The 27,613-nt window shown below is 40.2% G+C and overlaps 1 protein-coding gene across 1 annotated transcript in view; it reads left to right on the plus strand.

The window, feature by feature from the left end:
- The window catches only part of LOC147125182 (non-POU domain-containing octamer-binding protein-like), a 91,901-nt gene extending 65,223 nt beyond the window's left edge, over nucleotides 1–26,678 (plus strand). Inside the window, exons 11-13 of the mRNA XM_085998799.1 lie at nucleotides 6,465–6,475; nucleotides 23,607–23,682; nucleotides 25,385–26,678. Coding sequence (XP_085854925.1) covers nucleotides 6,465–6,475; nucleotides 23,607–23,682; nucleotides 25,385–25,462 — 165 coding nt within the window. The 3' untranslated portion in view covers nucleotides 25,463–26,678. The remainder of the gene's footprint in view (nucleotides 1–6,464; nucleotides 6,476–23,606; nucleotides 23,683–25,384) is intronic.
- Nucleotides 26,679–27,613: the final 935 nt, after the last annotated feature.

Below are 27,613 nucleotides of genomic sequence, written 5' to 3' on the forward strand. Positions count from 1 at the left end.
ACAACTTGCTTTCCCACCCATCTTTGTATCATCTGCAAACTTGGCTACATTACACTTGGTGCCTTTATCCAAGTCATTAATGTAGATTGTAAATAGTTGAGGCCCCAGCACTGATCCCTGTGGCACCCACTAGTTACCGTTTGCCAACTGGAAAATGACCCGGAAAATCAGTACAAAATAACTGGTTGGACTGCTATTTTGAGGACAGTCTGGAGTAATAAAAGGCAATTTGTGTCCCATCAAGTTCCTTCCATCCAGAGTCCGTGTATTTTAACTTGGAGTTTCTAATCCTGCTTTCCTGCCATCATATGTTGATTTTTACTGAATTCATTTCTTGCCCCCAACCGCTTTTTGATGGGGAGGAGACGGGAAAACGAAGTAGTTCATTACTTTTTGTAGTCTTAAGTTTCCCTTGGCTACAGATATTGATCCAACTCCCTTTTATAGGTGTTAATTAACTTGTGATCAGAATTTCTGGGATTATCTGTCCACATGCCTGTTGCAAAGTTTTTTTATGTCTCCAACTTTGCTGGAGGCTTTTGAACTTGTGGATTATTCCCATAATCTACAAGTTTAAAAAGGTTAGTTACTCCAATCTTAGCTATATTTTTCATTTTTTTGAAGACCTATTATATCATGTTTTCCCTCAAGTCACTTGTTTTTTTTATTCATAACTTGCTCTATATAGGGCTTGGAAATTTCCCAGTTTACTGTTCTCTATGTTTCTAATGCATCTGTATCCTTTTTGAAGTAGGGTGACTAAAACTGCTTGCAGTTATCCTAAGTTGGCTTCATGACTGTGTAACTTGTCTGACTTGCCCAGTGCACCTTGATACCTAATTTATCTTATTTATGGCTACATCATACTGACCAGATGCTTTCAGGGTCTGATTGATTACCCCCTAATAGCTTTTCTTATTTGCTACATTAGTGGATACCCTTTCATCATGTTATATACATGTTTATTGTACCTTTTTATATGCATACTCTTGCATCTAGTCTTATTAAAATCCATCTGCCATATCTTAGTCCATTTACGCAATTGATCCAAGTCTTTCTGAAGATAATGCATCTCCTTTTTAAACATTAACTGCTCACACAAGTTTGTGCTATCAGTAAATGTAGTCATATTACAGATATCTTGTTCCAGATTCACACGCAATGTGGCCAGTAGTGGTCTGAAACAAGGACACTGGTTGTATTTTTTCCCCAGGCAGACTCTCTTCTGTTATCACCCGGTCTTCTGTTGCTGACCCAATTTTCAGTCAACCTAAACAATTTGTCAACTATGCTATGAGCCTTGACCTTCTCTACTAATCTCTCATGAGGAACTTTATTGACTGTTTGTTTTTTGAAAATCCAAGTAAATTACTGACCACCTTTGTTATCTCAGATTTCCAGTAGCTTTGTCAGCCATGACCTTTATTATTTCTAAAATCATGCTGTCTAGGATCCCTGTGATGTTTGTGTCCATTCATAGCATCCTGCGGGATGCCTTCAAGCCTTTGTCTCCACTTTTCATGTTGAATTGGACAGACTTCAATTAGTTGGTTCATGCGTAACTTTTTTTTGGCATATTGGAGCCAGATTTGCTAACGTCCACACTTGTTACTACTTCTGCAAAAAATCACTGATTTTCTCTTCATTCCTTGACAATTGTAGGAAATGTCCCAGCCTAGTGGATTGTTTAATCCTTCCTATTTCTGCATACTTATTAACAAACTTCTGTGTTATGGATCACTTAGCACATTTACTATTACAGGAGTTTGTCTGCAGTCCTTGTGTGTGACAACTGATGTGAAGAATCGATTCAGTATATCTGCCATATCCTGCTCATCTGTGATTTTGACTCCCAATATACCCTGGGATAAAGGTAATGTATATGTTCAAAGTGGGGAATGCACTGGAGACCGCTTCCTAGATCCGTATGTTTTAAGTCTAATGAAGAGGGAAGTATTGTTCTATAATTCTAGGAAATTAAATGGAACAGACAACATTAGGAGGACAATTGTGAAATAGTGACCACAGCATAGGTTCAATGAAAATAGGAAAGGATAACTGTGCTGGCCTGGAAAAAGGCAAAGTTCAGTGAGCTAAGATGGGATCTGGCCTAAATTAACTGGGCAGAAATGGTGGCAAACAGGGTCCTGATCAGTAGGGAATGTTCAAATGAAATGGAGCATGTACAAAATAGCGCTTACTTTAAGGTGAAAGGAGTACATCGAAAGAATGAATAAATAGATTAAAACTAAACACTTGAAAGCTCAGACATGAATAAAATGTGTTGATCATAAATATGGAAAATAGTGGGGAGGTGAAAAGGGAGATTAGAATGCTAAAAGGGACTGCAAGAAAGACTCGTGTACAAAAGGAAATATTAGGGGCTTGAATTATAATTAAAGTAGAAATAACGGCTGATGGGGAGAGTAGAGTTGTGGTGGATGAAGGTATGATGGAGATATTAGATTTTTTTGCATCAGGTTTACAGATGGTAGTGAAAGTGAGATTGCTAGAAGAGGATATGGAACAATTGATAGAAGTAACCGTAGAAAAGGAATTAGTTTGGAAAAAGGAGCAAAGTCAAGGTGGAAAAGTCACTGGGCCATGATGGCAGACACCCTCGGCTGCTGCAAGAAGTCAGAGTGATGGCAACGGGTGGCAAAGATTTTTAAATTTTCTTTAGACATACAAATTGTACCAGGGAGGCTAGCTAGTGTAATGCCTCTGTTTAAGAAGGAAGAGAGGGATAGACTAGATAACTATCAGTTGCAGGCAATTTCTTAATCAATAATTTGAGGTCAAATTGATGAGCATTTAGAGATATGTGGGATAATTGAGGCCAGCCAGCATGGACTTTGTAGAGGCAAATTCTGTTTGGCAAATGTAATAGTTCCTTTTAAAGGAGTGACTGACTATGTATTCGCTGTAGTATACGTGAATTTTCTGACATCCATTAAGGTGTCTTGGCATGTGGTATATGAAGAAATGTCAAAGTGTGGATATGAAGTTGATTGGACAGGAAACCGTGTCCGAGGGTTAATGGACGTTGCTTGGATTGGAGATGGGGGTCAGAAGTCGTGTACCCCAGGGGGCCAGTGCTGGATGTACTTTTTGTTAACCTATCCATATATATGCATGATTTTGGTTTGGGTAGTATGATGACAGATTTGCTAATGAACCAAAGTCGGTGTAGCAAACTAGAATCACGATCGGACTTGAGACTAGAATGCCAGTTGGGTGGCAGATGTAATTTGTGTAGTGTGGATAATGCATTTTGAAGGAAAACGAATGACAGTATAAACTAAATGAAAAGATGCTGAAGGGTTTGGAGGAACAGACACCTAGGGTGCAAGTATAAGATCCTTAAGTGTGGGTGGATAAAATCATAAACAGTCTAGTAGGGTTCTGGATTTTATAAATCGGGGCAGAGTACCAGACCTGAGAGCTGAGATATTTGTACTATGCAATGGTTAGGCCACAGTTCTGTGCAGTTTTGGGAACCCCATTATAGAAAAGGGATAGATTTTCACCCCACCAGATAGTCCCAGTGGAAGCATCGATCCATTGAGTGCCAGACTTTGTATTCGGATGTCGGGCTACGGGTGGAATATGAGCACAGCCTGTCTGCTCCAGGTCGCCTCAACATCAGATGGGCTGGAAGAAAGTGGGTCTGAGAGCTGGAGTTGGGGTGGCGGGCAGCACACCAGTATTCCTGCTCCTCCCAGCCCCGCAAAATTAAAGCATGTATATGAGCATGTTGGCTCCTCTTTGGCTGGATCATCAGCTGATACAGGGTGAGGCATGCGCAGGGTGCGCTCTACCCAGTACTGTTCTAAAATGACCGTCCGCCAAGGGGAAGATTGTGGCAGCCACAGGGACTGACTGCTGAGTCAATCCCACCATGTTTGGGGCACTACCACACTGCTTCTGCTGAGCGAAACGTCTCCAAAGCTATCCGGGAGAGTGTACGTTGTTGATTGAACATGCTGGGATAAGGGATGGGGAAAATGCTGTTAGAATAGAAAATGCAGTTGAGATTTTGGGACTATTTCCACTGGAAGAGTAGAGGCCAAAAGAAAATTGAACCGGTTTTTAAAATGTTCTAATTGGAAAAGACTATCATCTCTGGTTAATGAGCCAGTGTTGAGGGATCATAAATTTAAAATTGTCTACAGAGTGAAAGAAGAGAAGTTAGGAGAAATTCCGTTACGCAGAGTGGTTAGAAGGGTGGAATGATTTGCCAGAGGGAGTAGTTAAGGCAAAAACCATTGCATTTTGAAGGTAATATAATCGATAAATGTTTGAAGTGGAGAAAGATGGTGGATGGGGAAGAGAATAGGGCATTGGGAGTAGTTTTGAATTGCTCTTGGACAGAGAAGGTACAGACACGATGGGTTGAATGGGCCCCTTCCGTGCAGTAAACCTCTGGTTCTATGCAGTAGTATTACACAGTTTATTGTTTAATAAACCCATTGGTTCTTAGACCTTCCTACTATCAACGTGGTTGTTAAAAATGTTTATTTCCCTCTTGATGGTCTCTGCTCCACTTAAAAAAACGTATTTTAGCTACTTTCAGTCAACTTATGAATCCAGTCCAATTTTTTGTGTTTCCATGTAACTTTCAAAGTATATTTGCTTGTTTTTATTTCCTTCGCTTACTAAATCTAGGTATTGCTAGTTTAAAAAAAAAGACAATGTTTGTCAAAAATATCAACTTTAACAATACAGAATAATTACTAGATCTGAGGTGACCACAGACCTCTAGGGGTAAATGGACAAATCGGGGACAACAGGTAGAGATGCGTGCAAAAAAAAACCCAGTTCACTGAGATGGTCAGGGACTATTTCCTCACATGTGCAGCCACTTACTGGAGCAGAAGCTATATTGGATTGGTGTGTAGCATTTCATTGGAGCTGATCAGCGTATTGCGATGTTCTTCAGCCCTCCTGTTCTATCTCCCCCCCCCCCCCCCCCCCTCCTGGTTGCCAACTCATTTAGTGATTTTATAGCAAGTACCAACTAATAATTTGCTGCCCTTATTACTATCCATTTTGTTTCAACCTGATTTCCCATTTGCTACAAAATGTTTTTACACAACTGCTGAATTGTTTATCAATAACGTAAGCACTACATCTTTCTTTGTATGTTTATCTTTGTGAAACATTTTAATACCTCATCAGCGACTGACTATACCCTGTTTGAGATGCCAGTGTATAAAAAAACATTTAAGACTTTGCTTCAAAGCATTGCTTTTATGTGATCTTTGTGCTGTTGATAGAAATTTATTTTACTTCTGGTTTGTTTTGTTTATTCCCATGCCCCATTATTGCTGAAAGACATTGGTACCAGTTTGGTTCATCTCTTCCTTGCCCCAGAACTTGTCCAGATGTCCTAGGAATCTGAAACAACTTGAATTTAAGAGTTTCTTTCACATAGAAAAAACATTTCCCAAGTGGCTTCCCAGACACAGACGAAAATGGACGCCAAGACAAAGAATGAGATGTTAAGAAGGGTGACCAAAAGGTTTGTCGAAGAAGTAGGTTTTAAGGAGGGCCTTAAAGGAGGAGATGGAAGTGGCTAAGCTGAGATGTTTAGGGAGGGAATTCAGTAGTGTGGGTCCTGCAGACACTGCTACCAATAACGTGGGAGGGGGGAAAAGAGAGAGAGACCAGAGTCAGAGGAAAGGAGAGTTCAGGGGGAGTTGTTGTTGGGCTGAAGAAAGTTAGAGAGAGGATGGGGTGAGGCCATGAAGGGATTTAAATGCGAGGAGGAGATTTTTAAACCAGAGGTTTTGGTGTACTGGACAGGAGTGATGGGTGAATGGGACTTGGTGCGGGATAGAATATAGTAGTGAGTTTTGGATGGGCTGAAGTTTAGGTGTGTGGAAAATGGGTGACCAACTGGCAGAGTATTAGTGGAATATTAGAATCTGGAATTGACAAATGCAACAATGAGAGTTTGTCACTGAGGGAAGGAGCAGAAGCGGGTGATCTCATGGAGGTGGAAGTAGGCGGTAAACCCTAATCTTTACATGGTGTATCTCTAGTTGTATATGGACATGTTTGTTTCTCCCTAATTAGTCTAGTGTATAATTCCTACCCATGAGGTATTGCACTGTAGACCTTAACTCGTTCCTTCTGCAAGATCTGCATCCTACTCAAATGTGACCCATGACTTTTGGTTGTATTCCCTCCTTTTCCAGACATTTTTCTATTCACTGTTGACGTCCTTTACTCATTGGGAATTCTTGTGGGTGCAAGTCAGACCGATGCACCTTAATTTTGGAATCGACACTACTCGTGTGCTTGTTCTCAGTGTTCAACATTCCCATGGGTAATTGCTTGCTCCATGGTGCAGTGGTGGTGGTTTTGGTTACTTTCCAAAGTGACTGTGCCCTGGTCACAATCCGGCCACAATCATAGATGTTGAACTGTATACCTAATGAGGCAAATCAGGCCTGCAGTGTTTACTCTGGTTTCCCCTGCAGGTGATCACCCGATTTCCTCTCTATGCTTCACTATTGCAGTGAAGGTGTCTTCCTGATGTGAGCACAGCCAGTAGATCCTTGAGCTCAGTGTTCCTCTGCTAGACCAACATAACTGTCTTGACATTTCATGTGTATGCATTCCTCTTGAATATCTAAATATCTGGAATAACCCACATTGTGCATGTTGCACACAGCTAATTTAGTTCCTGATGCCACCATTTTTAAACTTCCAACTGCAGTGCTACTCACATTAGCTAGAATTAATTTCACTTATCACCCTGGTCTTGGCAGACTCTGACTCGTTTTGTCTTGCTGATGAACTTGTACTCAGGCTAAATTCCCTTCCCCCTTTTCTCAGTGCAAACTCACTCAGCTTTTTACTTGGCTTTTTTGCAGTTTAAGTAGTCTCCTCTGCAAATCAATTACTTTTTTTACTTACTGAAATAACTGGCTAATGATTTGTGTGTTTTTGGGGAGGAGCAATTTCTTCACTCTTTCTGATTGATATTTTAGATCCCAAAGTGATGTTCACCACTGCTTGGGAAGCATTTATGACCTTGGAAGATGCGTAATTGGTATAAACTTCATTCTGATAACTTATGCAAGTGTTACTGCTATCTTTTTTAATTGTATGTGAAAAATGTGTTTTTGCCAGAAGGCTTCCGCTTGGCTGAAGAGAACTGGGGTAGACGCAAGTAAATTTATACTGACAAGAAATTGGTGACTGAATTCAAACTGAAATACAATGTGACAATTTCTGAAATAAACCCTGGCTTCTGTAGCTTTAATTCTAAATACAGTGAAACTTCCATTATCTCCAGTTAAGTTGCTTACCAGAATTTGTGTGTGGGGTGGAGGGAGAAAACTTTGTGGGAAATGTTAAAGTTGTATAATGTAGGTTTTGTTTGTATTTAACTAAACAATGTTTCTTTTATTTGTAATGTACTTCTCTTTTCTGTCTCTAATGTACCATACCTAAAAGACTAAAATTGGAGAATGCGGGAGACTCAATTAAATGCCAATTTCCATATGCTGAATGTTGGGAGAATCGACTGTTTTGGTGGTGGGGTGAGGAAAGCTTTAGTTTACTGTATTCAGTTCAAGGTTTCTACCATTAGTGACTGGAATAAATCAGTTTTGAGGTCCAGAATTAAATGCTTAATCCTCAAGGCTGTGCACACAGCTAAAAATAACGATGCTTTATTGGAATGTACAGCACATGTGCTGAACTGTGGCCAATTTGACGTGCTGTACAAATGTATTTAAATACTAAAAAGTTATAAGTGCACATGGGCTACAAAGGAAAGCCCTTTTTTGAAAAGTGAATCATAGAATGGATACAGTACAGAAGGAGGCCATTTGGCCTGTTGAGCCCGTGCCGGCTCTCTGCAAGAGCACTTCAGTTAGTCCCACTCCCCTGCCCTTTTCCTGTAGCCCTGCAAATTGTTTTCCTTCAGGTACTTATCCAATTCCCTTTTGAAAGCCACTATTAAGCAGTGCATTCCAGACCCTAAACACTTGCTGCGTTTAAAAAAAAGTTTTTCCTCAAGCCGCCTTTGGTTTTTTTGCCAATCACCTTTAAATCTGTGTCCTTTGGTTCTCGACCCTACTGCCATGGGCACAGTCTCTCTACTCTGTCTAGACCCCTCATGATTTTGGACACCTCTATCAAATCTCCGCTCAACCTTCTCTGCTCTAAAGAGAACAATCCCAGCTTCTCCAGTCTGTCCACTTAACTGAAGTCCCTCATCCCTGGAATCATCTTCATAAATCTTTTCTGCACACTCTCTAAGACCTTCCTAAAGTGCGATGCTCCGAATTGGACACAATACTCCAGTCTTTTATAAAGGTTCATCATAACTTCCTTGCTTTTGTACTCTATACCTCTATTTATGAAGCCCAGGATCTCGTAAGCTTTTTTAACCGCTTTCTCAACCTGCCCAGCCACCTTCAACGATTTGTGCACATATACCCCCAGGTCTCTCTGTTCATGCACCCCTTTTAGGGTTGTACACTTTAATTTATATTGCCTCTCCTCGTTCTTCCAACCAAAATGTATCACTTTGCACTTTTCTGTGTTAAATTTCATCTGCCACGTGTCCGGCCATTTCACCAGCCTGTCGTCGTCTTGGAGTCTATCACTATCCTCTTCACTTCGCTATACTTCCAAGTTTTGTGTCATCTGCACATTTTGAAATTGTGCCCTGTACACCCACATCCAAGTCATTAATATATATCAAGAAAAGCAGTGGTTCCAGTACCGACCCCTGAGGAACACTACTGTATACCTTCCTCCAGTACCACCACTCTTGTTTCCTGTTACTTGGCTAATTTTGTATCCATGCTGCCACTGTCCCTTTTATTCCATGGGCTTCAACGTTGCTGGCAAGCCTATTATGTGGCACTTTATCAAACTCCTTTTGGAAGTCCATGTACACCACGTCAACTGCATTGCCCTCATCGGCCCCCTCTGTTACCTAAAAAAAAAACTCGATCAAGTTAGTTAAGCACGATTTGCCTTCAACAAATCCGTGCTGGCTTTCCTTAATTAATCCACACTTGTCCAAGGGACTGTTAACTTTGTCCCTGATTATCATTTCTAAAAGTTTCCTGAGGTTAAACTGACTGGCCTGTAGTTGCTGGGTTTATCTTTACACCCTTTTTTGAACAAGGGTGTAACATTTGTAATTCTCCACTCCTCTGGCACCAGCCCCGTATCCAAGGAGGATTGCAAGATTATGGTGAGTACCTCTGCGACTTCCTCATTAACTTCCCTCAGCATCCTAGGATGCATTCCATTTGGTCCTGGTGACTTATCTACTTTAAGTACAGCCAGCATTTCTAGTACCTCCTCTATCAATTTTTATCCCATCCATTATCTCCACTACCTCTTTCACTATGACTTTGACTGCATCTTCTCCCTTGGTGAAGACAGATGCAAAGTACTCATTCAGTACCTCAGCCATGCCCTCTGTCTCCATGCGTAGGTCTCCTTTTTGGTCCCTAATCGGCCCCACCCCTCTTACTACTTGTTTACTATTTATATGCCTATAGGAGACTTTTGAATTCCCTTTTTATGTTAGCTGCCAATCTATTCTCGCTCTCTCTTTGCTCCTCTCATTTTCTTTTTCACTTCCCCTCTAAACTTTCTATATTCGGCCTGATTCTCACTTGTATTCTCAACCTGACATCTGTTAAAGTGCTCTTTTTCTGTTTAGAAACATAGAAGATAGTAGCAGGAGTAGGCCCCTCGAGCCTGCTCTGCCATTTAATGAGATCATGGCTGATCATCCAAATTCAGTACCCTGTCCCTGCTTTCTCCCCATATCCCTTGATCCCTTTAGCCTTAAGAAATATATCTAACTCCTTCTTGAATATATTTAATGAATTGGCCTCAACTGCCTTTTGTGGTAGAGAATTCCACAGGTTCACCACTCTCTGGGTGAAGAAATTCCTCCTCATCTCTGTCCTAAATGGCTTACCCCTTATCCTTAGACTGTGACCCCTGGTTCTTGACTCCCCCGCCATCAGGAACATCCTTCCTGCATCTAGTCTGTCCTGTTAGAATTTTATAAGTTTCAATGAGATCCCCTCTCTTTTAAACTTCAGCGAATATAAGCCCAATCGACTCAATCTCTCCTCATATGTCATTCCTGCCATCCCAGGTATCGGTCTGGTGAATCTTTGTTGCACTCCCTCCATGGCAAGAACATCCTTCCTCAGATAAGGCGACCAAAACTGCGCACAATACTCAAGGTGTGGTCTCACCAAGGCCCTGTACAACTGCAGCAAGACATCCTTGCTCCTGTACTCGAATCCTCTTGCTATGAAGGCCAACATACCATTTGCCTTCTTAACCGCCTGCTGCACCTGCATGCTTACCTTCAGCGACTGGTGCACAAGGACACCCAGGTCCCGTTGCACTTCCCCTTCTCTTATGCGAGACTTTATCGAAAGCCTTCTGAAAGTCCAAATACACCACATCCACTGGTTCTCCCTTATCTATTGTACCAGTTACATCCTCAAAATTCCAGTAGATTAGTCGAGCACGATTTACTTTTTGTAAATCCATGTTGACTTTGTCCGATTCTCTCTGTTTTCCCAAGTGCTCTGCTGTTACATCTTTTATAATGGACTCCAGCATTTTCCCCACTACTGATGTCAGGCTTACCGGTCTATAATTCCCCGTTTTCTCTCTACCACCTTTTTTAAATAGTGGGGTTACATTGGCTACCCTCCAATACATGGGAACTGTTCCAGAGTCTATAGAATTTTGGAAGATGACCAGCAATGCATCTACTATTTCATCTTGCCCTCTATCTCTTTCATCATCCAGGGAGCTCTGGCTTTAGTTACCCTACCTTTCCTCCTTGTGGGAATGTACCTCGACTGTACCTGAACCATCTGCTCTTTAAAGGCAGCCCATTGTTTGATTACAGTTTTCACAGAATCACAGAAACCCCACAGTGCAGATAGAGGCCATTTCGGCCCATCGAGCCTGCACCGACACATATCCCACCTGATCCCCGTAACCCCTACACCAACACATGTCCCACCCTATCCTTGTAACCCCACGTATTTAATCCCCCTAACACTAAGGGTCAATTTATCATAGCCAATCAACCTAACCCGCACATCTTTGGACTGTGGGAGGAAACCGGAGCACCCGGAGAAAACCCACGCAAACACGGGGAGAATGTGCAAACTCCACACAGACAGTCGCCCGAGGCCGGATTCGAACCCGGGTCTCTGGCGCTGTGAGGCAACAGTGCTAACCACTATGCCACCGTGCTGCCCCCTTGTCCGCCAATCTTTGATTCCAGTTTACCCGGGCCAGATCCGTTCTCAACCCACTGAAATTTGCCTTCCTCCAGTTAAGTATTTTAACTCTAGATTGCTCCCTGTCCTTTTCCATAGCTAATCTAAACCATGTGATAGTATGATCACTGTTCCCTAAATGTTCCCCTACGGACACTTGCTCTACTTGACCCACTTCATTCCCCAGAACCAGATCCAGCAATGCCTCCTTCCTCGTTGGGCTGGAAACGTACTGATCAAGAAAGTTCTCCTGAACACACTTCAGAAATTCTTCCCCCCCTCTGCCCTTTGCACAATTACTATCCCAGTCTATATATTACATATATTCTGTATATAGTCTAACATGTCCAGGGAATTATAGACCAGTCAACTTAACATTCGTGGTAGGAAAAATAATGGAATCCCTACTAAAGAAGAAAATAGAAGAACATCTAGAAACAACAAGTATAATAATGAATAGTCAGCATGGATTTCAAAAGGGAAAATCTTGCTTGACCAACCTTATTTAATTTTTTGAAGAGGTAACAGAGAGAGTAGACAATGGTAATGCAGTAGATGTAATTTATCTAGATTTTCAAAAGACCTTCGATAAGGTACCCCATACTAGACTAATGAATAAGGTCAGAGAATGCGGAGGCAGAGGACAAGTAGCAGAATTGATTGCCAGCTGGCTTCAAGGCAGAGTGTGGGAGTAAAGGGTAGCTATTCACAGTGGCAGAAGGTGGGTCGTGGTGTTCCACAATGATTAGTGCTGGGACCACTGCTGTTCACAATTTACATTAACGATTTAGACTTTGGAATCAAAAACACAATTTCTAAATTTGTGAATGATACCAAATTGGGGGGAGGGGGTAATCAATACTGAGGAGGACTGCAACAAATTACAGAAGGACATTAATAAACTTGCAGAATGAGCAAATAATTGACAAATTAAGTTCAACACAGACAAATGTGAGGTATTACATTTTGTAGGAAGAATAGGGAGGTCCCTTAGCACTTGGAGGGTGCGAGTCTAGGTGGGGTCGAGAAACAGAGATTGAGTACAAATACACAAATCACTAAAAGTTACACCACAGGTTAGCAAGGCCATTAAAAATACAAATCAAGCACTGCGGTTTATTTCTAGAGGGATTGAATTGAAAAGTAGGGAAGTTATGCTAAACCTGTATCGAACCTTGGTTAGACCACACTTGGAGTACTGTGCAATTCTGGTCGACATAATTATAAAAAGGATATAGAGGCACCAGAGAGGGTGCAGAGAAGATTTACAAGGATGATACCAGAAATGTGAGGGTATATCAGGAAAGGATGAAGAGGCTTGGGTCTCTTTTCTTTCGAAAAAAGAAGGGTGACCCAATAGAGGTCTATAAAATTATGATAAATTTTAATAGAGTGGATACAGAGAGGATGTTTCCACTTGTGGGGAAGAGCATAACTAGATGCCATCAATATAAAATAGTCACCAAGAAATCCAATAGGGAATTCAGAAGAAACTTAGTGGTGAGAATGTGAAACTCGCTACCACAGGGAGTGGTTGAAGCAAATAGTATAGATGCATTTAAGGGGAGGCTGGACAAACATATGTGGGAGAAGGGAATAGAGGGTTATGCTGATAGATTTAGATGAGGAAAGACGGGAGGAGGCTCGAGTGGAGTATAAACACTGGCATTAACTGGTTGGGCTGAATGGCCTGTTTCTGTGCCGTATATCCTATGTAACCGTATGTATGTTAGAATAATTGTCTCTACTCTATCGTTCTTGCACCCCTCTGTAATCTCCCTGCAAATTTGCTGCTCTATTTTTCCCACTAGTTGCTGGCCTATAGAATACACCTGACAGTGCAATGGCACCTCAATTGTTTCATAACTATAACCAAATAGATTCTGTCCTTGACCCCTCCAGGACATCCTCTCTCTCTAGCACTAACTTTCTCCTTAACCAATACTGCCACCTCGCCACCTTTCTTTCCTTCCCTATCTTTCCTGAACACCTTATATCCAGGAAAATGAAAAAACCCAATCCTGCTGTCTTTTGAGCCAGGTCTCTCTTATCACCACATCATATTCCCATGTGGCTATTTGCGCCTGCAGCTCACCAACCTTATTTACAACACTTTGTGCGTTTACACACACGCACTGTAAACCTTTCTTAGACCTTGCGTTCTCTCTTAGACTGACCCCACGTAATACCTTACTTTTTCTTACTCTCGTGCTATCTGTCTCTCCCAATCTATTGTGCACTTTGTTTCTCCTTTCACATAAAACTAGGCTGACACTCCAGTGCAGTGCTGAGGGAGTGCTGCACTGTCAGAGGTGCCGTCTTTCAGATGAGATGTTAAACCGAGGCATCGTCTTCGCTCTCGGCTGGATGTAAAGATCCCATGGCACTATTTTGAAGAAGAGAAGGGGAGTTATCCCCGGTGTCCTGGCCAATATTTACCCCTCAATCAACATAACAAAAATAGATTCTCTGGTCATTATCACATTGCTGTTTGTGGGACCTTGCTGTGTGCAAATTGGCTGCCGCGTTTCCCACATTGCAACAGTGACTCCACTTCAAATATACTTCATTGGCTGTAAAGCGCTTTGAGATGTCCGGTGGTAGTGAAAAGCACTATATAAATGCAAGTTGTTTTTCCCCTAATGCTAAATCCTGGTGCCCACCCCCTGCTTTCCTCCTTCACCTCTTAAATTGCCTAGAAAGGTCCCAAGTGAAATGAGTCTGAGCTCTTTTTAAAGCAGCCCAAATTCCTAGTAGTTAACTTCAACATCTGAATTAATATCTAAATGTTCCTGGTCTTCAATATTGTTGTCAATTTGATGTTGCTACTCCTGAAAGGAGGTTCTGGATGGCATTGATATGTGGATTAAAAAAAAAATCCTGCACCATAATTGGACATTCTCACGATGTTATTGTCAGATTTTAGATTTGGTATGCTTTTTCAGTTTGTGACCGCACCAGTTGGAAGAGTTCACATAGTAAGAGAAATTCAATAAAATTTAAGATCTGGAATCTCCACACGCACATTTAGTAAAAGCCATATTTGTGCTCCGAGTTTGAAAGTGTTGCAAAGCTATTTTAAGGTAGTAAACAGGTTTCAAATAACAAACATTTTAATATTTTTACGTGATGATCACAAACCTTGGTTTTTGTCTGACATTTTCACCAGAGATTCCATCTAATATTATTTGGCAGTTTTGACTGTTGAGCACATATTGCAGAAGAGACACTTTACCACTGAAAAGGAAGGGAGTTCTCTCTCTCGCTTTTCAATACCCATTGCAAGTAAGCTACAAAAAAGGTATAGCCAAACCGATATTTGTCTGTCTGTCTTTGTTAATTTGTGTCGGGGATTATATGCAACTCTACAGTGGAGGAAAACAGATTGTTCTAACATTTTAGTGGACATTTCAAAAGGGCTTCTGTTTGAGGAAGCATGTAAAGTAGAAAGGATTTGTTCTTGGTTGTGCTGTGATACTTCTATACTTTTATATTTTCTCTTTTTTTCCCCATTTCATTCCATTTTGTCATTTGCTATATAGTTGTATTTTTCCCCTTTTTGACAGCCCTTGGGTATCCGCTGTGGCTCAGTGGCACTCTCTCCTCTGAGTCAGAATGTTGTGGGTTCAAGTCCCACTCCAGAGACTTGAGCACAAAATCTAGGCTGACACTGCAGTGCTGCACTGTCGTGCTGTCTTTTGGATGAGATGATAAACAGACATCTGCCCTCTAGGGTGCACATAAAAGATCCCATGGCACTATTTTGAAGAAGAGCAGGGGAGTTTTCCCCAGTGCCCTGGCTAATTTATCTCATTCAACATCACTAAAACAGATTATTTGGTTATTATCACATTGCTGTTTGTGAGACCTTGCTGCATGCAAATTGGCTGTTGTGTTTCATACATTATAACATTGACTGCACATCAAAAGTATTTCATTCCGTGTAAAGTGTTTTGGGGCATCCTGAGGTCGTGAAAGGTGCTATATAAATGCAGGTCTTGGGACTTTTTTTTAAGCTGAAACCTTTTTACTAAATTATTTAGCATTTCCTACTACCTTATTTCTTGTTTCTTTCTTGTTTTTCCTCCTGATTTTCTACCTTGCTCTCCTGATTCTTGCTGGAATAAGGTTCTGTGAGCACCACCAGTGCCCTGTTACTATACACAAGTGGGCAGCATGTATTTGGTTATTCAGCTATTTCTCCCTTTTTCTCTCTTCTCTCCCCCGCCGCCCCCCCCCCCCCCCCCCCTTTCCAGCAAGTCGTGCAAAACAGGTCTAACACTCAATTTTCCTTCAACTTTCTTTGTCAAGATGCTGCTTTTTGAGCCACAATCTAGGTATTTTTAAAAACCGTAGCGAATATTACAGTAAATGGCTACTTGGCCGAATACCTATTATCTTTACAATCACTGAACTCTTTCTTCTACATCAGCTTGCACTGTTTGTGGCTTGAGAGCTAGAATACTATTAGTTTCCTAGGCTGTGAGCATGCTCCATCTATTTGCAACCTGTAACAATTGTAAGGCTACCATTTTTATGCCTGTAAAATTTTCATTTTTGAAAAATCTTGCTCTTCACTGCTGCAATAAATTGGATGCAGTACATCTTTATTTTTTAAATCCCCACCGCGGCAAGAAATTTGTTGTAAAATGGACTAAAAAAGGCCACATTTATTTTGGGAGATTCTGGGCTGTAACTCTTAATATATATTTAGAACTAGTGTGACTAAACTGACATGTATAAACTCCTGTGTTTATTTTCAGTATCAACTAGACTTTGACCATCCTCAGTAGTAGTAACAATTAGTGTAAGCGCTCTTGCAACAATGAATAAGACAAACTCTATCCTACTAATACTGTGTAATTAAAAGATTGATCATAATATATAATGGCTAAAAACTGCAACCCATTAATAAAACCGCATTAGTCGGCAATATTATTAATACACCCAGACTGCGTGCATGCCCAGTATATGATCTACTTTACCGCGAGCAAAGCTTTGGCTTCGTGGTAGCATTCCCACGAAGTCAGAAACTACAAGATTCGAACCTTCCTCCAGACAGTCCGAGCGTGTGGGACCTGGAGCTCCGGCTCTGAATTATTGGTCGATATCCAGCGGGATACTCGTGTCCGCTGGTTATTGGTTGTGGGAGCCCATAAAACCCTCCCGCCGTATAGGACTAACTATTGGCTGATATAAAGATGTTACGGCCATGGATGGAGCGTACACGTTGCATGGCCTGTGAGATTGTTACTCGATCTGCAAATCCTTCCTCTACTTCACCTTTTTTCAAGGGAAAGGGTGAACGAATGAAAACTACAACCATGAACAATGCTCTACTAATTACATAATATGTTGCGTGTGCTTCATAATGCTGCTCTTGTGTATATATAAACACATATATACCTCCAACATCATGAGGGTATGTGTCTGTCTACCTTCGCAGGATGTGAGAAAGTTCTTGGTGCAAGAACATTTTTGTGGGACATAAGCACAGAATATTTTGATTAGCTCATTTCCTGGCAATGAATGAAAAAAACCCACTTTGTCTCAAAAAAATTATCACTTTTTGTGGATATGTTGGTTTCTTACCAAATCCACTATTTTTCACTTCAATGTTGGTTATAAATTTTTTATTTGTAAACATTTTTTTAAATTGCACTAAACGTATCAATGATTTCATAAACTTCAGTGTTTCAACTCGTTGCAATGCAAACTTTTTAACTTCTCACAGGCATTCACTTTCTCGGCAACATCAGCCTTCAGTTGTCTTCCATTTTCTTCTGGAAGCTGCATTAAACTGAGGTTTCGTCTGCTCTCAGATGAGCGTAAAAGATCCCATGGCATTTGAAGAAGAGCAAGTGACGTAGCTAATATTTATCCCTCAAACAACATCCCTTTTTAATTTCATTGTTGTTTATTGGACCTTGTGTGCAAATTGGCTGTTTTTCCCTATGTTACAAGTGTATTTCATTGACTAAAGTGGTTTGGCATACTGCAAATTCATGAAAGGTACTATATAAATGGAAGTTCATTCTTTGCTATTGCTTCCATTTTTTTCTGGATGACTTTATTTGGGACCTCCATGCAGGCACAGCTTGATTGCCTTTTACTGACTGCAGTCTTAGTTCCATGTCTTTTGTACGCTGCTCAGGTACGTCCCCTTCGGCTTCTGTATGCTCTTTTTACTGAAGCTCTCTCTCCTGTGGGGGCTTTTATTTTGCACACTATTTTTCCACCCAGGACAGCAGTCAAAATAAATCCTCCTTTCCAATCCTGCTCATTGCACTCTCAGGCTCTGCCAGCAGATCAACAATCACCACTCCTCTCCGTATTTCCCTCCAGAATGTCCATTTACTTGAGAACCCAACTCCCCGACATACTCAGTTGAAACGGACTGTTTGCAACATCGTTGTCCTATTTGACCCCGAGCTGAGCAACAAATGTGTAACCTCAGCACCACAAAGATCCTTTGAGTCTGGCCTCTTGTGAATTTGCTCCTTCCTTTGCTCCACTGTTGATGGATGTACTTTCAGCTGTCTAGGCCTTGTGCTGTGGAATTCCCTCCTTCAGTCCCTCCAGCTTTCCGCCTTTGTCTCCTCCTTCAAGACCTTCCCTAAAACCCACCTCTTTGACCAAGTCTCTCCTAATAGCTCATTCTTTGGTGTCCCTTTTGTTTGGCTGTTTACGCCTCTGAAACAACTTGGGGCGTTTTCTATGTTAAAACCACTATATCAATGCAAGCTGTTGAAACACGCAGTAAATTTCTAATACCAGCTATCGCTTTTAACCATCAGTCAACTGCTGCCTCTTCAATTCCTTCACTGGACTTCTTGTTTCTATTAGTTTATTTTGTGGGTAGTTCAAGGTGGTTTTCCATGATGAGAGAAGGCCCCTGTTCCTTAGATGGAATTGTAAAAGCTGGTGATTATGGTTGCCAAGAGTGGATGCAGAATACAGTAAACTCAATCCCAAAGTTTTTTTTTTGAAAAGACGAGTTTGTTTTGGTAACGTTTCACTTTCATTTGCATTAATGTGCATTTAACCATCACTGAGCATGCACTACTATGTTCCAGCAGATGTCTGTTTCTAGTTCAGACCTGTATAACACATGTATTGTTACTATCAACATTTTCTCTGACTTGCTGTAATACCATCATATATTTAAATTAAAAAATATTAAGGATAGTGAAGTTTTTATTGGGAATTATACTTGCTGGTTACTGATACCATTCATTTGAGGTATTAATTACTTTAATACTTATGTAATTTTATAAAGGGTTAATCTTGGACACAACACTTTAAAGTGTAGTTTGTAGAAGCTAACACAATTAAATGAGAAATAAGTTGTTTAATTCTTGTGTCCCTTTTTATAATGTGATGACACATCTTCCACTACTCTTGGTACTAAAATTGGAGCGAGGCAGTTATAATCCTGAATATACGCTAGAATTTATAACCTGTTTCTCTCTGAAACTATATAAGTTCCTTTCATTCTATCCAAGAATATGCCTCAGCCCAAATCTCAGAAAAAACCTTTCTCCACCATACACCACAGCGTGAGATTTTTGTATTTCCAATTGTTCAGCCACCCTGATTAAGTTTGTCAATTTAGTAGTGAGTTGGGACAGATTTGTGGGTGGATAATATAACTGATAGGAAAACTATTATAACTAAAAGACTACCTAAACACGGTGAACAAAAATCCACTTTCCATGAAACTGGATTTTGTTTTTGCAATTTAACTTTTTTTGTTATTCCAGGCTTCTTAGAGTGGGAAACCAGGTGGCAGGTGCAAGAACCAAGGGAAATAAAGAGCAAGTCAACGCTACACATTGGTATCTATTTATATTCAGGGAAAATGTTTCATAGCTGTGAAGATTAATACATATACAAGATATGTTCTACATCAGCTACCTCCCCCCTCAAAAAATAATATTCCATGATAAATATTGCAATATTTATTGTTTGTATGACAAATTAATGACATTTATATTTGTCTGCACCAACCATTTAAACATTAAACTTGAGCCATTTTTTAAATCTTTCATTCCAAGTGAAGAGTGGGCCAGTGGATGTCTTGTACTGAGAACTTGAACTCACTGGACTGGCAACAGAAGCTGTTCAGTGTTCCTACATGCACTTCATTATATATTTAAAATTAATACAAGAGTACTTATATTCAAAGCTGTGACTGGGCAGGTTCATGGCACCATACTGATGCCTCCTGGTTGCCTGATTACAGGATGCCTATCTCAAAAGGGAAATTGAGTCAAGTTACAACCCAGCCAAATCATCATCATCCGAAGAGGTGAATTTTTATCTACAGTGAAATGACAGTCCACTGGATTGTGATGTATTTTACTTTTTTCAAAAAGATCTGACGCATTCCTTACAGAAATGGATTGCAGGGGCTCCGATTTTTAAATTAACACTAGATGGGCAATATAGTATCGTGGTCTGCAACTAATAGGATCTTTTCACTAAGAACAAGAAAATAATTTTTTTATGCCAGGTGATGTTCAGTTCGAATGAATGGCCAATATAAAGGTTATGCCATTATTTTTTCTTTCCATTCTTTTATGGGATTATTATACTTTACAAATGTATCTAGTAAAATTTAATACACATTCAAACATGCCCACTTGTACTAAATTTTGCATTGCACTATTTTTGCTGTTTTAAGATGCAAATTTTAATGCTGTTTCATGACATTTTGGCACAATTTAAAAAAAAAAAAAAGCTTTATTTTGTCCTCTGGTCGATCTTTGCAACACAAATATCCCTGATCAAGAAATCATGCAGGTAACATGCTAGTAGAGTTCTCAGTGCTGATATATAATCGACAGCCAGGTGAATTTAGATGTGCAAAATGAGGATTTCTGGTACTGGGGTATGATGCACATTTATCATTGAACATTGTGCTCATCAAGGTGAGTGGTATTTTTGGGGAATGGAGCACTTTTTATTTTAGGCACCCATGTCGACATTAAGCACTCCCAGGTCAGGTACTTGAGGTTAGTTACATATCGTAAAGCTCCTATTCTACTTCAGTTGCAGAAGTGTGCGCTTCTTTTGTGACGGGGCAGCCCGTGGCGTTTGAGTGAGTTTGCTAAATTGTGCTCGATTAGGACATTTTTATGTTGTGGGCCCAGGTCAACTAGGAAATGGTTGAGACTGCTTAAAATCTTCGAACTCTTTGCCAATAGACAGACAAGACTTTAATCTCATCAGTTTGGGCTAAACTTGAAATTGATCAGAGATGAAAAGCCACTGTCTGATCTACTGCACCATCCACTTCCTCCTCTCTCCCCTCAGTCTGTGGAAGCAGCTTTTTAAAGTTTGGGTGTTTTCTCAGGCCTTAACTTATGCAAATATTTCAATGACAGTTTCTGTTAGAAGACTGAAAATCTCATGAACTGAAACCCTGTACCTTTATTCTTTGCCAAGTCGCAGAAGCAGGAAGATGGGCATGATATTAATATTGTATAGTAATTAAGTCTACAATATATATAAACTGGGTTGACTTTTGGAAAGGCAGAATTGGTAATTCTTGCAGCTCCTCTCCAAATTCTGAAGGACTTAAGAAATACATATTTGCCGTCAGACTGTTTCTATTGCCCCCCTCCACAGAGGCTCAGCAAATAGAAGACTGAGAATGCCAGTGGCAGTCTCGTTGAAAATGGCTTTTTTAGAAAACAATCTGACCAGACTTGCATCACAGTAAATAATGAGCTAATGATCCTTCTGATCATACCTTCTCAGCTGGAATGGTGTTCAACACCTGCTCGCTGAGACAAATTCATATAAAATTACCTGTGGAGGATACCACGAACATTAGCCAATGCATTGTATTTTGGACAACCCACTGGTGATATGAAACTGCTACAAAAATAATGTTGCACTATGATTAAGTTGATAAGGGCTTATGTCCTGCAGCCGGTCATGTGTACTAGCCATCTAGCCTAACCGTGCCACATAAATGAAATGTAATGGCTATCCAAGAAGCAGTTGGTTGCCATTTTTAATATGGATTTACCTTTCTTAAAATCATGCAAAAGAGAAATGGCTATTTTTGTTATGCATCTGTCCTCCACTTGTGATATCCTCATGACTGCATTGCTTGCTATGAGGCGTTGTGGCTGAACACTTGTCATACCACTCTAACATGATTGTTACTGCCCTTTAGTTGCATTTGTTTTATCTCTGCTTGAACTCAATAATATGTTTGTTCTCTTCACCCCCCCCCCCCCGCCCCACCATCCCACAAATCTAATGGGCAATTAGGACAAATGGTTTTAAGGTTTTTGAAATAATATTTTTCTCTGATGGTTTTATTGGTTCTAATGGATAGATCTTATTCCCCTAAAATCCAGAAACTCTATTTAGGTAATCTGCCCTCAACAGTGGTGTATACGCAGAAGATTAACAGCTTGCAGTGATTTGTTTACTGGACTAACTATACTTTTGTCCTGTGGTAACTCCAAACACTTTGGAATAGCAGATAATAAAAACACCAGGTTTTACAACCGACAGCAACATAAGAAGCACAAATGTTCAACAGCTACAATATGTGCATTATATGAACATACATACTATAAAGCTCTGTATTGTGATTTAACCCTGCATAAGACAGACTTACGGACTGTATTTTTGGGCAACTCATTGCCAATATGAAATAGCCCCTAAAATACAGCACTTGTTAAAGTTCTATCAATGGTTATTTCCTCATTTCCCTTAGCTGAAACTGCTGAATGGAAACAATATACTGCTTTTAACATGTTAATTCTTTTGAAGTGAGATTCTATGACCCACTTAACTATTGCATTCAATTTTACAATTTATAATGCTACATACAATATGCTCATTAAATACACTAAGCAAATATGGACTTGAACAAGATCCACACCACAATTAGCAGGAAAATCCATTTGTGTCTGAAGATCATTGAAGATTCAAGCAGTATTAATATAACCCCATTAATGAATGTAGAAATGTGACTGGTGAAATTGTGTTGATTTTTAGAACAGTACTGAAGGCTAGGTTTTATATTGCCATTTCTAAAAGTAATTATGTCCTTCATATGAACACCATCACTAATTGGTAAATTTATTTGTTCTTCATACTGAAAAGGATTGCTACGATTGTACATTGATGCATAATTGTTTGATGAAATCAGGATTTTTTTTGTATTAGAACAGTTCACTGCATTATCTGACAATATAACAAATCTTATCGAATCAGAGATTTCAGATTGGAATGAGGCCTTTTGGCCCATTTGCCCTCCACTATCTACTTTCATCCTATTTCTCAGCTCTTGCCCATATTCTTTAATGATTTTCTTTGTTATAACTTGTTTAATTCCCTCCTGAATAGAAAAACATTTAAATTATCTTCTGGGAAATGTTTCTAAGGAGATGCCCATAACTTGTTTCAGAGAAGGTCTACTATTTGTAAATTAACTCACTTAATCACTTGAGTTAGTATTGAATCCAATTTAGACATTCATTTTATAAAGTATTTTCTCTGACTAGAAATGTTAGTATGAAAACTGGCAGCTATTAATTGTGCTCCATAATGGAAGTGAGGGATATTGCTTGAATCAGTTGATGCGCTTCAAGTGTAGGGTAAGGAATTCAGTAGTTTGGGAATTCTTTCTCTTTTGGTGTATTTATCGTCTTCCCCAAAATGTTTCTGTTCACAATACTCCAGCTAAGAAAGTAGATTGGCTGAAATAGCAACTTCCATGTTTTTCTTAAATGTTTTCCTTTTTTCTCCTGAACTTCTGAAAAATTATGGTGAAGCTCCTCAGGGACCAGGAATTTCAAGTATCTTGCCCAATTGGCCATTCTTCATCTGTGAACCTGGACAGTGAGTGTTGGCAAGGTATTTGATGGAAAGAGTCACAGCTGAGCCTTTATCCTGACACACTTTCAGTGGCCCCATGGGATAGCAATCAGGATTGGGAACCTTGTTTGATTTCCTTCCCCTTCAGCCCAGGGCTGCTGAGAGCAGTTTTAGTATCCTAGTTGTCCACACTTATCAGAATAGAGTCTAGGACCTCCTGGTCGGCATGGTTTAATGAACTTAAATTTAAGGAGCACATGTAAAATAAATATAATTGTTTTTAAGATGAATTGATTTAGTTAGGCTCCTCTGATTGCATAGCATATGTATCTAATGATTTGCTACCTGATCTGTACTGAGTTAGTTGTCAGTAGGGGTGTCAATTAGATTCTACCCTAAGGGGAAAATTGCCCAATGTCTTGCTCCTGATTATTATCCAGTGTCTCCTGAAAGCACCCATGTGGATGTTGGTGACGGTGGAATTGGAAAACATTATCGTGAAGACGACCCAAGGAATGCTATTGGGAAGGTAAACTCACATTATATGGAATCTTACCTGGTTTAACATTTCAGTGTCTAGCTACAGGATTTGTGATGGCTAGCTCATGATAAACTAAATCCAATTTACATTTAGATCAAAGGTTTAATGTAACTGTAAGGCAGTGTCTACAAGAAGCAAGTGGAATCCATATTGGATATGTCATCCAACTATCTTATGAATGGACCTCCAGGCACAAAATTTGATAGATATAAGATTTCATACTACCGAGGACATTTTATTCCCATCAGAGAATTGCCTATGTTCATTAGGATGAGGCAGTTGAGCCCCTTTTGGAGCATACTGACTTAGAACAACTTAATGTTGAATTCCATTTTTATTGCATGGACTCTAGGATTTTTAACTAGTGTTTTAAGGATCACATTCTACAATTCTATCTGTTGTTCCATGAAAATATTGTCTGCAATATTCAAAGAGGCTGCTAATTGTTACAAATTGGGGCTTTTTAATTTGCAATTCGTAGTCCAATGCGCCTTATGGCCTGAAACTTAACCTGGTGTGCATAGTATTAACTAACTATATACTGTAATGTGCTAACACACATTGGGGCCCCACTGTTACTTCTCAGAACTACATCTCTTTGTTTTTCATCTCTTTCTCTCTTTCCCCCCTTTCTCGTCCCCCCCCCCCACCAATCCCATAGATGCTTCTATTTTGACACCCTCCCCCAATGTTTCCTCTAAACTGCGCAGCGCTCTGCCGGGCCCAGGCTATTCCAGTGATAAATTTTGTGCGTGCGTGAAACTGAATGGGCCACACGCACACACCCAAAAAATAAATTAGGGGAACATTGCCCTCCTCCACTTCTGCCAGAACCATGTACCCTCTTAGTGTCCCTAAAGTGACCATTCCTTCTAGTTCTCCCACAGACTGCAATCTCTCTTGCATCTCAGATCTTTGTAATTGCCCAGTGCTCTTGCACCCCAACAACCCCTCTCCCAAAGCCCAAGTAATCAGCCTAAGGCACTAGCCCTGATAATATCTTGCGCATTACATTACATTATTCTCTGACTCACTGAGCAACACAATGGGAGATTTAGTAATAGAAAATCTGTGTGCAATTTCTGTCACACTTTTCTGTCATTCTTCCTTGATTGGCTCAAAGTAAGACAGTAAATCAGCTGATGAGGTATGGGATGGATGAATCTGAAGTAAAGTGCGCAACACTGAGAAACTGTTAAGGTCTCAAGAGAACAGCCAATCCTGAATGACCAGTCAGAAGAACACTCAATCAAAGGTGATCCATTGAAATTGCTCAAAACATTAGTTTAATGTTTTTTCTTGGCTTGGCATGTATTGCTTAAAAATAAGTGCCTATCTTTTCATCCCTTGGTGCACCAATACTGCAGTGGGGATCTGTTCTGCATCATTGCCAATTTTTATGGTGGTTGGATTTTCTCACTTCTGACTCTTTTTATATTAAAAAAAAAAAAATCATTTTTTTTTTAAAATAATGAAACCAAGCCATAATGAAGTTGTAGCATCATGCATCACATTTTCAGTCATTATTTCTTCCTTTATGACTCATTTAAGGGACACCTGTATTGAACAGGTGTTTCCAATTGCTAAGGCTCAATATTCAAGGTGCCTTTAAGCTGTCGGTTATGTATTTTGCTGTTACTGGCAAAACCTTATTGCTCAGTGATTTAACTTTGGTCAAGTCTGTCACCAGGGTTATAATGGAGCACAGAATTATATAATGTGGGACCATACTTCAAAGTGCTTTGATAGACCTGCAGCTCTGCAGTAAAGTATGGTGACCAGAAGTGATGGTGTACTGTATGGTAAACAACATGGCATAGGAAAGGGCTTGTCATGGAAGAAAACAACCAAAGACATCAGGGTTATGAGGAACACAACCAGCAGCAGCAAAATGAGATGGCCCAGCTGATTTGGGAAATGTGAGAACCACATCTCCCCACTGCATTAACAGTCCTGCCCAGAATCTTCAGCAATCCCATCAACACGCTCAGCTCCCATTAAATAGATATAATCCCAGCCACTTTCCAAAAGTATTGGAGGCCAAACATGGATGCATCAATTTTGAAACATTTATTTTCTCATTAGCATTCCCAATTTTTATACCATATCACTACCATGTTTCTTGATATGATTGTGATCTTTTATCCATGTCTAAGCTGGTGATCCTATTAAGTGCTACCTGAGATGCTGCAACTTGTCTTTAAGAGCCCCTGTCATCATCTGGCACCAAATCATGAGAAGGAGCTGGATAATACATTTCCTGTGCTGATGCCTGGGTAAACACCTCCTGCTGTTTTAGTACCATGGGTGGAGGCAGCTGGCTGGACAGCATGCTTTATCTGCTGTGAGGCAGTAGGATCATCTGAGCACCTTCCTGCAAGGATTCTGGTACTAGGTACTACTTCTGCAAGGCCACAGATCTGTGGGATTGCAGACCACATAGTACCAATTAGATAAGTGTGTAGTCATGTGTGGCACTGCCATACATTCCAGGGTGGTCTGCAATGCTAGAAGCCGTCCTTTCTAGGCCTCACGTGCTGGCTTTAGAGTCCATCAGTTGGCCAGACAGCTACTTCACATCGGCAAATACTGTCTCCACATGGGTATGATGCTCTCCATACATCCTTTTAAAAGCAGTCCAACTTATTGTGAGCAATGGAAAGTCTTGTGTATGGTACACATTTGTAAAGGCAAAACTTCTGCAACATAGCATTTTTTTTGTCATACTTTTCTGCCACATTGTTTCTGTTATACTTAGATGATTGGCTGAAAGCAAAAGCAGCAAATCAGAATTGAATAGGTAGGAAACATACAAATCTAAGCAAGGGGCTAGAAAACAACGTATCCTGGATGATCAGTCAGGAGAACTTATGCATAAAAGGAGGTTATCAAATCAATTTTGTCTGCTATTTTTTTCCTCAGAATCTGAATTTTGTAATCTTCAAAATAAAGATTAACCAAAATAAAAACATGTTTAAAAATTAGGTTGCTGTCCAAGTTGCTTTGTGAAAATGGCATCTCGCTGTCTGGCTCACCATTGAAATACATTGAATGGCGTGAAATTGCTGTCTGCATGGTAGATATGAGCTAAACGTGCCACAGAAAGTTAAGTTTTGCCCATTCCAGTCTAAGTACTCTTTTAACAATGTGATGGGTGTTAATTACTGCTAAGTGACCTCTCTGGCACTGAAAATTAACATAAGTGTGGAGTCTTACTCCTTCAGATTTTAATTGTTGGAGATTTTTTTAAAATGTAAAATTTTAATCTATTCCTTTGTCTTTGTTTTCTCTCTTAATCCAATCTTACGTTCCCTCATTATTTCTCTTTCTGTACCTGATTTGACACTGAATTTGCCCCCTCTAATTTATACTTCTCTGTCCTTGTGCTGTTAAATTCACAATCCTTCAACCTGATTGGTTAAGGAGATATACACAGTTGCTTGCCCTGTTCACTCAGGACTCGGGTCCCAGATGCCTGCTTTCCCTTGCTGCGACGCTATCAGCTCACATTTTCAGCAACTTGCCACGCAAAAAAATTAAAAAACCTATACATACAAGGGCAAGTCTAACAGCAAATGCTGTTAGATGCCCTGCTACACCAAAATTTGGCGCATTGATCTGTTTCTTTGTATTTGTGAATATTTGAATGCCATCTATAGTATTTGTAAACACTGGATTAATTTAAGCTATTAGCAAATGTCTAACTTTTATTTTGGTATCAGCCTTGGCACAGTGGTAGCACTCTCACCTCTGAGTCAGAAGGCTATGGGTTCAAGCCCCACTCCAAGTCTTAAGCATCTAATCTAGGCTGACATTTCAGTGTGGTATTAAGCGAGTGTTCCACTGTTAGAGGTTCTACATAGAAACATAGAAGATAGGAGCAGGAGTAGGCCATTTGGCCCCTCGAGCCTGATCCGCC

Source organism: Somniosus microcephalus, chromosome 1 (assembly GCF_052327205.1).
Source record: "Somniosus microcephalus isolate GS21.2 chromosome 1, FLI_Smic_1.0, whole genome shotgun sequence".
NCBI classification, from domain to species: domain Eukaryota; kingdom Metazoa; phylum Chordata; class Chondrichthyes; order Squaliformes; family Somniosidae; genus Somniosus; species Somniosus microcephalus.